Raw genomic sequence first — 17,739 nt, 5'->3', positions numbered from 1 at the left:
GGCCAGCTGACATAATGATTTTTTTTTATATCAGCCATCGGCCTTAACTTACTTTTGAAAGCCAATATCTGATCAGTAGTAAAAACGCTACAAGATATTTGATCGGGCACCTGTGTGGGCAGCATCTGAAGTTCAATAAATGTTGAAAGAGTACTATGTGTATGTGTATTAATAATTCCATTTATATTGCTGCAGAAAAATCTTAATTATCTGAGTGTTTCGATCGAATTTTACAGTCAATGTGCTTTGAAAAAAATAAATAAATAAAAATCAGCTGTAAATATCGGCCTCAAAAATGGCCTGTAAATATCAGCCATCAGCTGACTAAATTTTTAAAAATCGGCATCGACTTTAGAGAAACTCATATCGGTCGACCTCCAGGCCACATACAGACCAGTGGAAAATAATAACATAAGTAGTAATGACAACTCCAATTTTTCATTATTGCATTATGAATTACATTATGAAAACATATAAATTTACTTTCCTTTCACAATAAAATGCGAATAACCTGAACAAATATGAACAACCTGAAATATCTTGAGAAAGGTATGTTCAATTTTAACAATAAAATGCCTGTTATTAAATATTTTGTGTATTTGTAGATCCACTATAATCTGTAAACTGTGTTAATAATAACTTGAGATATACTGTTGTTGAAATTGCACTTATTCATCTAAGGTTTTTCAGGTTATTTACATTTTCATAATGTAATTTTACTTTTTTCACACTAAACATAAAAAATTTCATCATTATTTATAGGATTAAACCAGTATTTTTCAACCTTGGGGTCAGGACCCCGCATGGGGTCGCCTGGAATTCAAATGGGATCACCTGAAATTTCTAGTAATTGATAAAAATGAAAAATAAAAAAAACTTCCAAATAAAAAATATATGGTGAGTTGACAGAGACAATCCCGATACACAAAAAACGTGACAAACTGTGAAGCTGAAACTGAAGCACTGTGGTACTGTTTATCTGTCAAATGTTCATTGTGGTCGGTTCAGATGCTGCAGCTCTTTCATAATTCATAGTTTGTTCAGTATTAATTGTCAGCCTTCCAAGCTGGACTGACTGTACATATCCTGACCAAGGAAAATAAAATTCTCCCTTTGTGCAGTAATCTACACCTGGCTTTTTTGCCTCCATCCATAATAATAATATACATTATCTACACTAAATGTCCTCTAAAATTAACTTTAATCCTCCGGTATCCAGGTGCACCTTTTAGGCACACTTTGCACTTCGTTTTAAAAAACTTCATATTATTTTTCACAATTTAAATAAGGTTAGAATTCAAGAGTTGTTCATTTTTGCATGACCTTTAAAATTCTAGCCACCAACTAAAATTTGCACATTGTAAGCAAAACAAAATTACAAGACAAACATCTGTCTCCCAAGTGTGCCTAAAACACACTATTTATTCCATTTCATATGCATGACTAGGGCTGACCTTGATTTACAAAAATAAAATCAAATTAGAGCAGAAAAATAAACCAATATATAATATTTAACAGTTTGATTTATAGGTTTGCCATTTTGGCACACTTGGTGACAGATGCCAGTATTTTTGAACATTTGATCTAGCACCAAAAATGATAATGCAAATTAACCAGTGTTGGAGTTAATCACTGACATATGCCAGGCTGCAAAAATCAAATAATATGTGATCTACTTTTTTATGTAGTATACTGAAAAAAATAAATTTTTTGTGTTTTTTTGCATCCAAAAAAGGTTTGTTTACATTGCAAACACGGCATTTAATGGGTTAAAAAATGTGACAGTTATTGAGTATTTGGTATTTTTATTTACGGCTCAAGTTGATGAAATAGAAAAAAGTGTAAAAGAATTAAAAACAAACTGTATGAAATTTTTTTTGACATTATTAAACAAGTGTGCTAAAAAGCCACACTTGGTGCTTAGTAAGGGCCTTGGCGGACGGGATACCGGAGGGTTAATTTGCAACATAGTATAGCAAACTATTACATGATCAAAACTAATTAATTTTAGCAAAAAAAAAAAAAAAAATGTCTGGGGTCGCCAGAAATGTGTGATGTTAAAATGGCATCATGAGCCAAAAAAGGTTGGGAACCACTGGATTAAACTCTTATTTTCCTGGTCCAGCCTGTTTGAGGGTTTTTGTTTTTGTTTTTTTTAATAACTTTATTAACAACAATTGAATATACAATACAAAAATTTAAACAAACAACAAGATGTCAAAAGGGAAAAAGCATTTGAACATATAAGTTTAAGAAAATAATGCACAGATTTAAAGATACAAAGCATAATATACAAATAATAGTATAAAAAAGTAAATAAATTAATTAAAATAACAAATCTGACAAACATAAATAAATAAATGCAACAGAGAGTTCAGTCATTATTAAAGAATTGTTTATAAATAGCCAAGGTGTTAAAGCTTTTTTTTTTTTCCATTATAAATACATTCTAAAGATTTAATATAATTTTCAAATTCTAATAGGAAGATTTTAAAATTGGGTGTGTTTTAGTATATTTGTTTTTATGTATATGAAATTTTCCAAATAATATGAGCAAATTTACAATAAATTCTAGATAGTTAGTATCATGTTTAAAGTATGTAAGGACATTTTGGGATGTTATATTTATTTTATTGTTACTATTAAATATGATATAATTTTTAATTTTGGACCAGAAATTAGAAGAATGTTCACATAAAAAGAATAAGTGTAGAGTAGTTTCAGATTCAGACTGACAAAAATGACAGATTTCTTCTGTTTGAGGGTGTGTGGGCCCTGAACTCAGCTGAGTGTGACGTCATCCATGGGTTAAGTCATACCTGGGTACTGAAGCGGATTTGGTTGCCTCCTTTTCCTCTTGTGATTTTGTTGCAAGATCTCAGCCCATAGAGGACTGATCCAAAGCATGGGTCTTTTATCCCTGCATTCCTGCATCAAAGGACAGAGTTTGGTGAACGTTCCCATCCTGTAAAAGCTGGTGTGCTGGTGGTGCAGGTAAACACTCACCTGTTCCTGAACTCACTGTTGTAAATAACTTTCAGTTGTTCTTTGTCTGTGACAGATGCTCGACTTGTCTCCTTCAGGAATTCATAGAAGTCAAGTCCGACCTGACAGTAAGACACTATCTTAGCATTAACCATGACCAAATATTAAAATAACAGACTGAAAGAGCGAAAATGTCCGCGGTACATCCAAGCCCTGCCGTCACACTCAGTTCACCCTGTGTCCTCGGAAATTGTCTGTTCATTTTATCCTCCGGGACAGTCCGCATGGGCGGTGTCTGACTAACACAAGCAGTAGCAGCAGCTTAGAGCTAGCTTGAGCGGTACGAGCCGGATTTATAAAACAAGTGCACCCGGAGTGTGTTAAAAACCAGGGAAACGAAACTTAGTGAATGAGCAGGAAATGAATGTCATAAAAACAGATCAGAGTGAGTCCGAGCAAAAGGGTGTTTATCAGATATGGTTCTGATAATCTGTCCAAAGATAAAATAAAATAAAAAAAACTAAAGTAAAATAAAATAATTAAATTAAATTAAATTAAGTAAAATAAAATAAAATAAAATAAGCAAGCATCTCTATTACATTCTAGAATCCCCAGAGATGCCATCTGTGTGTTTTTGTTTCACGTCTTTGTAAATTGTGGACACAAACATAAGTAGTCCACATCTGCGTCAGAAAAACATATTAGAGTGAGTCCATGCAAAAGTTTTTTTTTTTTTTTTTTTTTTTTTTTTTTAATCAGATATGGTTTATTAATCTGTCCAAAGATAAAATAATTAAATTAAATTAAATTAAGTAAAATAAAATAATTGAATTAAATTAAGTCAAATAAAATAAAATAATTAAATTAGGTAAAATAAAATAAAATACAATACAATAAAATGCAATAAAATAAAATAAGCAAGCATCTCTATTACATTCTAGAATCCCCAGAGATGCCATCTGTGTGTTTTTGTTTCACGTCTTTGTAAATTGTGGACACAAACATAAGTAGTCCACATCCACATCATAAAAACAGATTAGAGTGAGTCCATGCAAAAGTTTTTTTTTTTGTTTGTTTTTTTTTTATCAGATATGGTTTATTAATCTGTCCAAAGATAAAATAAAATAAAATAATTAAATTAAATTAAATTAAGTAAAATAAAAATAATTAAATTAAATTAAGTAAAACAAAATAAAATAAAATAAAATAAGCAAGCACCTCTATTACATTTCTAGGATCCCCAGAGATGCCATCAGTGTCTTTCTGTTTCACTTCTTTGTAAATTGTGGACACAAACATAAGTAGTCCACATTCACGTCATAAAAACAGATTAGAGTGAGTCCATGCAAAAGGGTTTTTTTTTGTTTGTTTTTTTTATCAGATATGGTTTATTAATCTGTCCAAAGATAAATAAAATAAAAACATTTAAATAAATTAAATTACGTAAAATAAAATAAAATAAGATAAAATAAAATAAAATAAAATAAGCAAGCATCTCTATTTCATTCTAGAATCCCCAGAGACACCATCAGTGTCTTTCTGTTTCACTTTTTTGTAAATTGTGGACACAAACATAAGTAGTCCACATCCACCTCATAAGCCAACCTCTAAAGGTGAGAGATAAGAGTAAACAAGCATAAAAAGATAAAAACCATGTGATTTATCATTTATGGTTCTTTTCTTTGGGGTCATCCAGCCAACATTTAACTTCTTTTTTTTTTTTCTCTCTCCAGGCTTAGCAAATAAAAAATGTCCGTTGTGTCCAGAGGTAAAGAATAAAGACCAGGAGAAGAAAAAGAGGCCAAATATGAGACTTTTCTCATTTTAGGTAATGAGGAGTGTGATGATGTTACCGGAAAGGTGATTAAGTGTGTATTAGTCAGTGTGTCTTTATCGCTTTTACAGCCTCTCATATTCCAGTGATCACAGCAGGGATATCAAACTGATTTCAGTTCAGGGGTCACATGATCACCAGTAAAATAATAAAACTAACCTTTAAATAATGTCAACTCCAAATGTTTCTTCATTCTTTAGAATGAAAAAAGTAAAAATACATTGAGAAAATGTGTACATCTACAAGCTATCCTTTAAAGTTTTTTTTTTTTTTTAATAACATGAACAAGTTGAAATTCCTTAAGAAAAACAAGTGCAGTTTTAGCAGTATTATGCCTCAGTTTATCTTGTACTCTTATGTATTACAATTTACTTTTCACAGTGGATCGACAATCACACAAAACATTTAGTAACAGGCAGAATATTGTTAAAATGGCATTTACTTCTTTTAAGACATTTCAGCTTGTTCATATTTGTTCGTGTTATTCACATTTTTGGAGAAAGGATAGTTTGTAAATGTAAATACTTTCATGTAATTGTACTTTTTTTTACTTTAAAACAAAGAGAAAAATTTGTAGTTGTCATTAAATATAGGTTATTGTCATATTTTACTGGTCTGACCCACTTTGGATTGAATTGCTCTGTATGTGACCCCTGAACTAAAATGATTTTGACACCATTGATTGTTAATATCTTCAGTGTAATTTTTGCTTTTTTTTTTTCCACAAATTCATCCCACAGGTCAGATTGTCAGATTGGACCCTTTGGTGTTCTGGTTCTTTGACACCTCTGATTTACAGTAACTGTTCTATGTGACCAATACATGCAATAGTTATCATTAAATATAAAGACACGCCCCCACGAGAGCAGACTTTATTTGATCTCACTGGCAGTATTTTTCTTTGTAACATACTGACTTTAAGTTCTGATTGGTTATTGATGATCATTTCTTTGACAGTGGAGGCAGGTGACCCCCCCACACACACACACACCTTTATCTGTCATGTCTGCTCCCAGACTGTGTCTGTCTTTTCTGTTTTGTCTGTCATTTCCTATTTATTTTGTTAAGTTTCCCTCTTGTGTCATGTCTGGTGTCTTTACTTCCCCTCCTTGATTGTTTCACCTGCTCCTGATTACCTGACTCCTCCCTGATTATCTCCACCTGTGTCCAATTGTCTTCCCTCCCTCTTGTGTATTTAAACCCTGTGTTTTCCCCTGTTCCTTTGCCAGTTTGTGTTCTACCTTTGTGTGCTCACTTACCAGCGGTTTTGGATACCTGTCAGTCTGTCTGCCCGTTTTGCCTTCCGACCACTGATCCTGCCTGTTCCTTGTCTGTCTGCTCGTCTGGTTCTGACCTGGTTCGTACTTCGACTTCTGATTCTGCCTATTCCCTGACTACCTCAGCCTCCAACGTGTTACCTTGTGTTTCGACCCTCGCCTGGACCTTGACCGTGAGTAGCCTTTCCCTCATGTCCCGTTGCCTCCTGAATTGCCCTCCTGTGTATGACCTGGCTTGTTTTTTGACTATCCTCTGTTTTGCCCTAGTCGGGGTGTTGACGGGAATCCTCCGGCTCGGCCGTGCTGACCATCCATATTCCCCGCTCACAGCCCGGACGAAGAGTCCAGTATCACACGCCTTCATAGACGTGTTAACTATTTTGTGTTGTGTTTTTACTACTGTGATTGTGTTTAATAAACACTCTCAACTGGTCATCTGTGTTCTGGTCTTACATTTGGGTTCAGCCTTTGTACTAGTCCCATTAAATTGTCTCTGCACACAGTTCCTTTAATGTTGTTCAGTCTTTAATTAAGTTGTACCAGAGTGTTCTTTAAGTGAATATCAGCCCCATCTTGCTTTGTTTATTCTGAGCAAACCAGATCATCCTTTAGATCACAGATGTCAAACATGCGGCCCGGGGGCCAAATCCGGCCCGTCAAAGGTTCCAATCCGGCCCTGGGATGAATTTGTGCAATGTAAAAATTACACTAAGATATTAACAATCAAGGATGTCGAACTCGTTTTAGTTGAGGTTCCACATACAGACCAATGTGATCTCAACTAAAATAATAGCATATTAACCTATAAATAATGACTCCAAATGTTCTTAGTTTAAAGTGAAAAACATATTACATTCCACCTAAAAATAATGAACTCCAAATGTTTCTTAGTTTTTTCTTTTCTTTTTTCTGCTTTTGTAAATCTGTTCTTGTATTTTTGTTAATAAGAACTGTGCACACATGCTGTGGTGTTTGTCACCACATTCAGATGGACAGTATAACTACATGGACCTGTAGAAATTTGATTATCTGTTTACAAATATGAGTGCAAAACAGTTTGATCACTAAAAATTATGTATATTTGTAGACATTTGAAACACTTTATGATTTATGTTTGATTGTACGTATGATAAGGTTTAATTTATTTTCTGCTCTTCTAAGATGACGTATATTACATGTCACGTGCTACTGTGGTTGGACACTGCATATAAAACACCTGTGTATTTTGTGTTTGTGGATACTTGGAAATGTTTGACTGTAGATCATTTATAATTGATCATATGTTTGAAAAGTTTTAATAGACTTTTTTCTGTTATTCCATAATGACGCATAACGCGGGTCACGTGTTGTGATTAGTTGCTACATATAAAACACCTGTGTAAGTTTGTCTGTCCTCAGTCTGATGACTGATGAAACATCACTAAATAAATGGTTTGGGAGCTTACAGGTTGTGCGGATCTTCCTTTATTTTTTCATGTTCTACTTTTTGGGATCCTGCACACCTTTAATTTTGGATGTGTGTGTCGTTTACCTTTTTTCTTAGTTTAATGTGAAAAACATAATATTACATTACACCTAAAAATAATGAACTCCAAATGTTTCTCTTAGTTTTAGTGTAAAAACTTATATTAAATTATGAAAATATTAACATTTGCGAACTATCCTTTAACGATAAAATGTGAAAAACCTGAACTTTTGAAAGTGAAATTTTGAGGTGTAATATTGTTAAAAATGCACTTATTTTTCTCAAATTTCAGTTTTTTCAGGTTATTCACATCGTTTTGTTTGGATAGTTTGTAAATGTACATATTTTCATAATTTAATTTTGATTGCAGTAAAACAAAAAGAAAAATTTGGAGTTGTCATCATTTACAGGTTATTATGCTTCTGTTTTACTGGTCCAGCCCACTTGAGATTAAATTAGGCTGAATGTGGCCCCTGAACGAAAATCAGTTTGACACCCCTGCTTTAGATGATCATGTATATCCGTTGTGGTTACCTGAGTGCAATTGCTGTGGAATTTAAGATATTGAAGGACAAAGGTCACTACAAGGACGAACAAACTTTGTTCCACCAGTTGAGGCTTTTCAGTTTTGGGACTCGCTTGCCTTGTGAGCTGGTGAAGTGCATCTTCTGGACTCAAAACAAAAACTGGAATGACATTTGTCTCTTTTACCAATGTCGATCTACTGGTGAATTTACCTGTTCATTCCAAATAAAGAAAAAATTAAGAAAAAAACAGTAAAGAAACACCAATTCATTAAGTACAAAAAATGTGGTAGTAAAATTGTTTGCAGGGCATTGGTGTGCACAAAAATCATCAGGACCTGTATGGGACCAGGTCATTGAAGAAAACCTGATAAGTTCTGGTTGATCTGAGCCATCATCTGTGGTGTGTTTTTGTTGTTTCCGTCAGTACATAGATGGAGTCTACCACGACGCAGAACAAACAGGATCAGAAAGTCACTCATGCTTTCTGCCATCAGTCTCGTAAATGACAGTGTGACGGAATTATGTCAGTATTTGTTGTTTGACTCATGTTGCTTACTGTAATTTATTTATTTACTACTGGCTGTAAATCAGATGTCCCCTCTGACATAATAAAGACACATTAAAACAAAATGTATTAGTAATGTTCTGTTGTGGAAAAAACTCTGTTCATTTGTGCTCAGAATTAAAAAATGGTCATTAGACGATCAGTGTCTTTCTGTGGATTTTTAATTGAAGTTTCAAGGCACAGATCGTACAGAGGCAGAAGCTGTCTGCAGGAGTGTACAAAGATTACAGTCTGTCATTGTCTCTTATATGAAACTAATAAAAAAATCTGCCGGGCTGGAATGTCTGGGAGTACGGGAAGAGAGAAACTTCTGAGAAAGCACCTCTTTTCGAACACAGGTGTCCATGTGTCCTTGACTAAACGCAGAGTACAAAACCATTTGTCTAACAGGAATAAAACCCAGTCTCATATAATAGAGTTCAAACAATCTTATATGTAGTATAGAATATATGTCAAATTACCATTACAGTTCACATCCTATTTCCAGCTTTGTATCAGATGAATCTAGAACAAAAAATTCGGACATTCCATATGGCTCTCTCAAAAAACACTTATTTCATTCAGAAAGATCATATGAGATGTTTTATTTTGTTATGATGATCAATTTAGCAAAACAAGTAGAAAAAAATGAAATGTAACTGAAAAATGGGCATGAGTGAGCCGCATCACACAGTTGTTTCAAAACATAAAATGTGAAATAAGTCATACATCAGAAAAATATTGTATGGACTTTGATTAACTGTTAATATTATGTTAATAAAATGAATGTCAAGAACCACAAGTTTGAAGATCTTGGACCAAAATCTCACAGCTGATAAAGCTGATTATTTTTTGAGGCCGACGTCACAAGTTCAGACGTTCCTTCCTTTTCATTGGTCATTTCTCCATTCGGGTCCTGGTACTGATGAATAAGGCTGTCTGCAAAGTTCAACATAAAAAGGACAAACTTTTAATGTCAAAATATTTTTATGAGAGTTTCTAATAATAAACAAAGCATATAGTGTTACCTTTGTCCTCATTTTTACTGTGGAGACAAGGGAGTGTCATCATCCTCATCGTCATCATCATCCTCTTCTGTAACATATCTATTACACTCTTTACAGTACCTGATGAATCTACAAATAAATACAGAAGAAGAAAAAATTATAACTCTGGAACAATGATAGGGTTTCAGAAATTTCAACTGGAATACACCTCGAAGTCAGATTTTCACCTGAGAAACAAATAACTTCAGCTTCACAATTCAACAGGTCTATTCAGCATGACGAGAGTTACAGTATAAAAGCTATTGAAATATAATGTCAAAAAGCACATCTGTTTTATAACACTAGCAGCAAAACTATTGGTTGAATTCATACCAAATTGGGTTTATAGATTACCAATGACCCAGAATAGATCTGATTACATTTTGGGAAAAGTTGGTCAAAGTTTAAATGTTTTATGAATTTTTGAAAAAAATTTTCCCCATTTTCTTATAATGGTTGAAATTTCAAAACTCTGTAGCGGCAAAACTATTGGTTGAATTCATACCAAATTGGTTTTATAGGTTGTGAATGACCCAGAATAGACATGGTTACATTTTGGGAAAAGTCAGTCAAAGTTAAAATTTTTTGTGAATTTATATGAATTTTTTCAATCTTATCTTATAATGGGTGACATTTCAAATGTCTATAACAGGGGTTGGCAACCCGCGGCTCCGGATCCGCATGCGGCTCTTTCATCCTTATGTTGCGCCTCTGCGTGGCTTGGGAAAATAAATTACAAGTGTCCGATTGAAGTGTATGTTATTTGTCTCAAAAATGTGTATCATGTCTTCTAATTAAATCAAAGTTTTTAACTTCTTTCTTCAGACCTTGTGCAATTTCGGTGATCAGCATTCGCCTTCTTCAGAGACATTTGACAGCACTTGACGTGTCAGCTGGCAGCCGGCATGCGCGGAATGCCCTGCGACAACCAAAACTGCACAATATCTGAACAAAGTATTTATTTGTGTTTGTTCGTTTGTTTAATTGTAGTTGTAAATTGTAAGATTATTGTGATCTCGAAATATTAAAATAAAATTATATATACATATATATACAGTACAGGCCAAAAGTTTGGACACACCTTCTCATTCTTCGCATTTCTTTATTTTCATGACTATTTACATTGTAGATTCTCACTGAAGGCATCAAAACTATGAATGAACACGTGGAATTATGTACTTAACAAAAAAGTGTGAAATAACTGAAAACATCTCTTATATTCTAGTTTCTTCAAAGTAGCCACCCTTAGCTCTGATGACTGCCTTGCACACCCTTGGCATTCTCTTGATGAGCATCAAGAGGTAGTCACCTGAAATGGTTTTCACTTCATAGCTGTGCCTTGTCAGGGTTACTTAGTGGAATTTCTTGCCTTATTGATGGGGTTGGGACCATCAGTTGTGTTGTGCAGAAGTCAGGTTGATGCACAGCTGACAGCCCTATTGGACAGCTGTTAGAATGCATATTATGGTGAGAACCAATCAGCTAAGTAAAGACAAACGAGTGGCCATCATTACTTTAAGAAATGAAGGTCAGTCAGTCTAGAAAATTTCAAAAAATTTGAATGTGTCCCCAAGTGCAGTCGCAAAAACCATCAAGCGCTCCAACGAAACTGGCTCACATGAGGACCGCCCCAGGAAAGGAAGACCAAGAGTCACCTCTGATGCTGAAGATAAGTTCATCTGAGTCACCAGCCTCAGAAATCGCAAATTAACAGCAGCTCAGATTAGAGACCAGATGAATACCACACAGAGCTCTAGCAGCAGACACATCTCTACAACAACTGTTAAGAGGAGACTGCGTGAATCAGGCCTTCATGGTCAAATAGCTGCTAGGAAACCACTGCTCAGGAGAGGCAACAAACAGAAGAGATTTATTTGGGCCAAGAAACCCAAGGAATGGACATTAGACCAGTGGAAATCTGTGCTTTGGTCTGATGAGTCCAAATTTGAGATCTTTGGATCCAACCGCCGTGTCTTTGTGCGACGCAGAAAAGGTGAACGGATGGATGCTACATGCCTGGTTCCCACCGTGAAGCATGGAGGGGGAGGTGTGATGGTGTGGGGGTGCTTTGCTGGTGACGCTGTTGGGGATTTATTCAAGATTGAAGGCAACCTGAATCAGCATGGCTACCACAGCATCCTGAAGTGACATGCCATTCCATCCGGTTTGCGTTTAGTTGGACCATCATTTATGTTTCAACAGGACAATGACCCCAAACACACCTCCAGGCTGTGTGAGGGATATTTGACCAAGAAGGAGAGTGATGGAGTGCTGCGCCAGATGACCTGGCCTCCACAGTCACTGGACCTGAACCCAATCGAGATGGTTTGGGGTGAGCTGGACCGCAGAGTGAAGGCAAAAGGACCAACAAGTGCTAAGCATCTCTGGGAACTTCTTCAAGACTGTTAGGAAACCATTTCAGGTGACTACCTCTTGAAGCTCATCAAGAGAATGCCAAGAGTGTGCAAAACAGTCATCAGAGCTAAGGGTGGCTACTTTGAAGAAACTAGAATATAAGATATGTTTTCAGTTATTTCACACTTTTTTGTTAAGTACATAATTCCACATGTGTTCATTCATAGTTTTGATGCCTTCAGTGAGCATCTACAATGTAAATAGTCATGAAAATAAAGAAAATACAAAGAATGAGAAGGTGTGTCTAACTTTTGGCCTGTATTGTATATTTATATATATATATATATATATATATATATATATATATATATATATATATATAGTATTATTTTTCGTCGCTCAAAATATGCGTCACACTCTCCGACAGCCCTCAAAAAAGCCGTACATTTATCGAGACATTCAACCCCAGGTAGGCCAAATATGGAGAAATCCTAGAAAAGAAAAATATCTGAAGAAAATAGAACATTTAATGATGCCAGGTGCCATGGCATGACCAAGGTGCCGCGGCACCTCGGGGCCAACGCTAGGTGCCGTGGCACTGCAGTACTACGGCTCAGTGCCAGGTGCCATGGCACTGCGGTACCAGGGCTCGGTGCTGGGTGCCGTTGCACCGCAGTGCCACTGCTCGGTGTCAGGTGCCATGGCACCGCGGTGGCACAACTGGGTGCCACCGGTGCCGCGGCACCACCGGGACCTCGAGCAGAGGCACCACCGCGGTGCCACGGCACCTGGCCATGGTACGGCTGTGCAACGGCACCTAATGGCACCACCGAGGTGCGCCGCGGCACCAAGCCGTGGTACCCGTAAAATCGTTGTATAAGCCGCGTCGGAGTATAAGCCGCAGTGTTTAAAGTGTGGGAAAAAAGTAGCGGCTTATAGTCCGGAATTTACGGTATATATAGGCTAACATCTTCATTTCAGATGTGAAAAAGTGTTTGCGGCTCCCAGTGTTGTCTTTTCCGTGGAAATCGGGTCGAAATGGCTCTTTGAGTGTTAATGGTTGCTGACCCCTGGTCTATAAAAACATCAATTTTGTTTCAATTTACTTCAAACTTGGCACATATATAGAGGCAACTGATATGCTGACATCAGCACATGCATAAACATGATGACATCAGCTGGATCGATGCCAAAATAAGCTACAATATGTGCGAGGGGTGGGGTTTGTTTTTGTTTTTCTCATTTAATCATCAAATGTATCAACAGTAGAAGTGGTTTTACTACTTGTTTTCTAACTGATACTGGGACATTATTCAACAGCTTGACGACTAACTTCTTTTCTTGGTTGTCGTCTTTACCTTTAAAATGAAAAATGTGTGCTATAAGTGGAGATGGTACTTGTACCTGGCCCAGTTTGGGTCTGTTTTCAGCACTTTGGGGTTTCCCACCACAATCAGTAGGGCTTTAGCTCGAGTCATAGCCACGTTGAACCTCTGACAAAAGAAAACTGTGTTAAAATATAGCAAAAAAAAAAAAAGGGTGCCACATAGAAATGAGTTATCAGTGTTCAGAAAGCAAGTAAAAAGTCAGAAGTCCAAAGCAGTCTACAAAAATAAGAATCCTTTATTAGTTACTGGGTAAGTCTTTGCTAGTGCTCTGTGCTCTTTTGTTTTTCTGCCCTGTCCATGATGAGTACAGATGAGTACATGTAATATACTGTACATATGAATATGTGCTACATATGTAAAAGAAGAACTGTAAAAACAGCATGTACAGTGGAAAAAGACATGTCATTAGCCTCACAGCATAATTGCCTAAGTCATACACTATATGGACAAAAGTGTGTGGACACAATGAATTCAGGTGCTTCTTTTCTAACAGAGGTCTGGAATACAAAACAATAACGATAAATGTCATAATATAGTTTTATATTGTGATAAATATCATATTGATTATTAAGCCTTAAAGACCCAAACAGCCACCGACGACCAAAACCATCTGATCTAAAATGTTTAATAAATTCTGAAACAGTAATTCCATTAATCCATGTAAATAATCGGTGTAAAATACAGTTTCTCATCTTGTCATGGTCGTCAGATATGACCCATTTGGATGTTCAGAGGCTCCGCAGTGAACGTGGAAACACAGTCATCCTCTACAACACTGATTCATCAGTAAAACCCACGGAGTTGGATCAATGACAGTGGATGGACACACTTGGTTTTATGTTTAGTTAATGATGTATTTTGCTGAAAAAGTTACTTTTTCTTCAGGTTTCTGTTTTCAATATGATAATTATCAACCTGATGTTTACTGGAAAAAAAAAAAACAAAATACAGAAGATAACGTCAAAATAAGTGGTGATATATCACTTAAGAAAAGTTAAATATAGAGTAAAAAAATAATTTGGAGCTGCCACATAAGTAGCACTGTGTCACATCAGCCCCAGACGGTAGTCTGTTTTGTCTGTCTTGTCTCTCATTTCCTGTTTTATTTTGTTAAGTCCTCCTCATGTGTCATGTCTGGTGTCTTTGCTTCCTGTTCCCATTACTCACACCTGTGTGATTACCTTTCCCCGCCCTTATTTGCAACACCTGTGTCTTGTTTTCTCCCCTCCCTCTTGTGTATTTAAGCCCTGTGTTTCCTTTTGTCCTGTGCCAGTTTGTATTCTACCTCTGTGTGATACCAGCGGTTTTGGATCCTGTTCGCCTGTTTTTGACCCGGATTGCTTTTTTGACTCCTGCCTTTTTGCCCAACCCTTGTCTGTGCGTCTGCCTCCAACTGATTCTACGTGTGTTCGACCTTCTGCCTGATTTACCGGTATGTGAGCCTGCCTGTTCCTAATGTCCTGTTGGCCATCCGTTAGCTTTCCCGTGTATGACCTGGTTTGGACTCTGACAATTCTTTGTTTTTCCCTAGTTGGGTTCCAGTGTGTGTTACTGGTCTGGGCAGTGAAGCCCAATCTCCAGTCCCCGTCTCTGGATTCCTGTGAAGAGTCCGGGACCCACTGTCTTCAAAGATCTGCTTATTAATACTATCTGTGAATTGTCATTTATTATTGTGTTTAATAAACACAGTGAACTTTTACGTCTGTCTCCGGGTCTTGCAATTGGGTCCAGTTTCTGTACTTAGACCATTACACACTGGGTCTTTATGGGTTAATATTGTTTACATCTCGAATCAGCATGAACAGGACAAAACATCTTACAGCTGTAGTCATGATGTGTGTGATGGTTTGGTGGTACCTGGGTCAGGTACTCGCAGTCCCACGCTGAAAAATCGATCTTATCTACTACTACTACTACTACTACTACTACTCAATAATGCAAAATTAAAATAAAATCGATTCAAAATCAATTTTTTTTTTTTAAAACCCAGCCCTAGTATTCATAGAGCATTCTAGATAAATGTCTCTGGTCTGTGGACTTGATTATATTTAGACTCAATCCCATTTGATGTGTTTTTAATTCTGAATGTTCCCGTTAAAGCTGTGAGACAAGAAATTTGACTCAGTCAATGTCAAAGGTAGTACTTTTGGATATTTTTATTACATAATGATGTAGCAGTCACCCTGAAATGAAATGTAACCTAATAAAATGGCAATCTAATTTGATCTGTACAGAACTGTATTCTTTTAGTGACGCGTAAGTTGGATTTTCATAATAAAAACCTATGGTAATTATTTTAAGCCAAATAAGGCGTGTAATTTTTATTTGGTTGGTGAAAAAAAATTTTGGCTGGTTAATTTTGGGAGGTCACCAGCCAATGGCAGATGAGGTAAAAAGTTAATATTACGCCCTGACTGCATGTATTTGAGATGTAGAATAAACCTTCTTGTTCAGGATGAAGCCCAGGTTGAAGTGTGTATCTTTTTTTATGTAATCAGGGCTGCTCCGGACTGTAGACACCAGGACCACCTTCCTCTCCTGACCCTGGAACTCCTCCACTGAATTGACCTGGAACAAACACACACCTGAGAAACTCACATCTACTGCCTGTTTCAAATACTTTCACCATGAAATATTCACTCACCTTTAGGCTTTTCATGTCCTTATTTTTAAGTTTTTTTCCAACTTGCTCCAGGGCCTTACAGATTTTTTCCACCTGTGCAGACCACAAAAACAGTTTCTGTTTAATCTACACATGATCTAGGGCCTCATTTGTAAAACAGTGTATTAAGACATTGTAAGTCACATTACTAAACAGTGAAACAATACTATGTTTTTTTGCTGCTTTTGTCCTTGAATGTCTGGGTGTTGTACAAATGCTCTCATCTGTGCTTAACAAATGCTTTCATTATAGTCATAATAGGAAACAATACAGTATTTTATATAGGCATCACTGGTACATTGTTGCGGATAAAGTTGGAAAAAATTGGTTTTCATACACATTCCTCTTTTTCTTCCTATTTATACACATCCAAAATGTTAGCGTCTGTATATTCATTTACTACAACTCATTTCTTTATCAAGGCACCAGTTAGAATTCAGTGGGGCTAAATTTATTTATTTGGCACAATCATAGTGATTAGTACATTTATAGTCAGTGCTTTAGCTACAGTAGATCACAATTTTAAGTGCCACATAGTGTTAAAGGGGTCATATTTTGCTAAACCCACTTTTATTAGTCTTTGGTACATTTATTACCTCTGCTAGGAGGAATTGTGATTGCTTTGCTTTGTGTGTTTGCGTGTTTGTTTGCATGTTTGTTAGCAGGATAACTTAAAAAGTTATGGACGGATTTTCATGAAATTTTCAGGAAATGTTGATACTGGCACAAGGAAGAAATGATTAAATTTTGGTGGGGATCGGAGGGGACGAGGGGGGGATGATAGATCTGTCTTGGCAGAGGTCTGCACTCTCTGAGTGCTTTTCTTGTTTGTGTATTTGGACCCTAATAGTTCATAAAGTTTGAATTTGAACACTCCAGGTGCTGCCAAGCTATCTTTATATTCATTTTTGGCAAAAATCGAGTGGATTTCTACAACCTGTTTTAATTCCTGCTTAATTTGTTACGTTTATAACTAGTTACATCACAACATTTGCACATATAAGGTTAAGACTTCCAATGAACATTTCTCTGAGTATGACACAATTGTTTTTCAGCAGCAGCGGTTGTAGTCCATACTGAAAATATGTCTAAACTTCGAGCCAATTACCTAAAATCTTCAATTGCTGGTTGTATGAAGTGGCTATATGGGACAGAGCAGCTTGGTCAAATATCTGCAGGGGGTGGGGCCTGAAGTGGCTCATTTGCATTTAAAGGGTCAGCACTCAAAATGACCTTTCTGGTGTTATTACTCAGAATAGGGTTGAAGATGGACCTGTGGAATTTAATTAATGAAGAATTCAGACCCAACTATAGGATTTACAGTTTATGTAGAACACGGAAATGTTTTAAAATGCATAATTCCATTGAAAAAAGCCTAAATATCACTCCTTTAAAGCTCCTGGGGCCTCATGTATACAGACTTGCATGGATTTCATACTTGAAACCTGGTGTATGCCCAAATCCAGAAAAGTCCGAACGCACAAAAAAAATCCAGATGTATGAAACTGAGCGTACGCCTGAATCCAAGTACACTTCCTTTATACATCTCAATCAGCGTGGAATTGAGCGCATATGTTGGAGTACCTGACTCCTCCTTCTCCACGCCCACATTTAAATATGCAAATCAGTATAAACGGGGTCTGCAGGTGGGATTCC

General features: G+C 36.3%; 1 protein-coding gene, 1 long non-coding RNA gene and 1 pseudogene across 2 annotated transcripts in view; 1 reads left to right on the top strand and 2 right to left on the bottom strand.

Moving 5' to 3' along the window:
• LOC115423215 (putative helicase mov-10-B.1) overlaps positions 1-3,243 on the bottom strand; it is a 39,722-nt gene extending 36,479 nt beyond the window's left edge. Inside the window, exons 1-2 of the mRNA XM_030139987.1 lie at positions 3,007-3,243; positions 2,820-2,928 (exon numbers count right to left, since the gene is read on the bottom strand). Of these exons, the coding sequence (XP_029995847.1) occupies positions 2,820-2,928; positions 3,007-3,140 (243 nt within the window). The 5' untranslated portion in view covers positions 3,141-3,243. The remainder of the gene's footprint in view (positions 1-2,819; positions 2,929-3,006) is intronic.
• LOC115423216 (uncharacterized) lies at positions 2,837-6,269 on the top strand. Its single transcript, XR_003935927.1, has 3 exons — positions 2,837-2,994; positions 4,719-4,813; positions 6,223-6,269. It is a non-coding gene; the product is annotated as an uncharacterized LOC115423216 (long non-coding RNA).
• A 2,527-nt stretch (positions 6,270-8,796) lies between these two features.
• Positions 8,797-17,739, bottom strand: part of LOC115422462 (putative helicase mov-10-B.1) — a 16,536-nt pseudogene continuing 7,593 nt past the window's right edge.

The sequence above is a fragment of the Sphaeramia orbicularis genome, chromosome 7 (genome assembly GCF_902148855.1).
Source record: "Sphaeramia orbicularis chromosome 7, fSphaOr1.1, whole genome shotgun sequence".
Lineage (NCBI taxonomy): Eukaryota > Metazoa > Chordata > Actinopteri > Kurtiformes > Apogonidae > Sphaeramia > Sphaeramia orbicularis.
The sequence above is the reverse complement of the archived record's forward strand: the minus strand, read 5'-3'. Positions and strand labels throughout refer to the sequence as shown.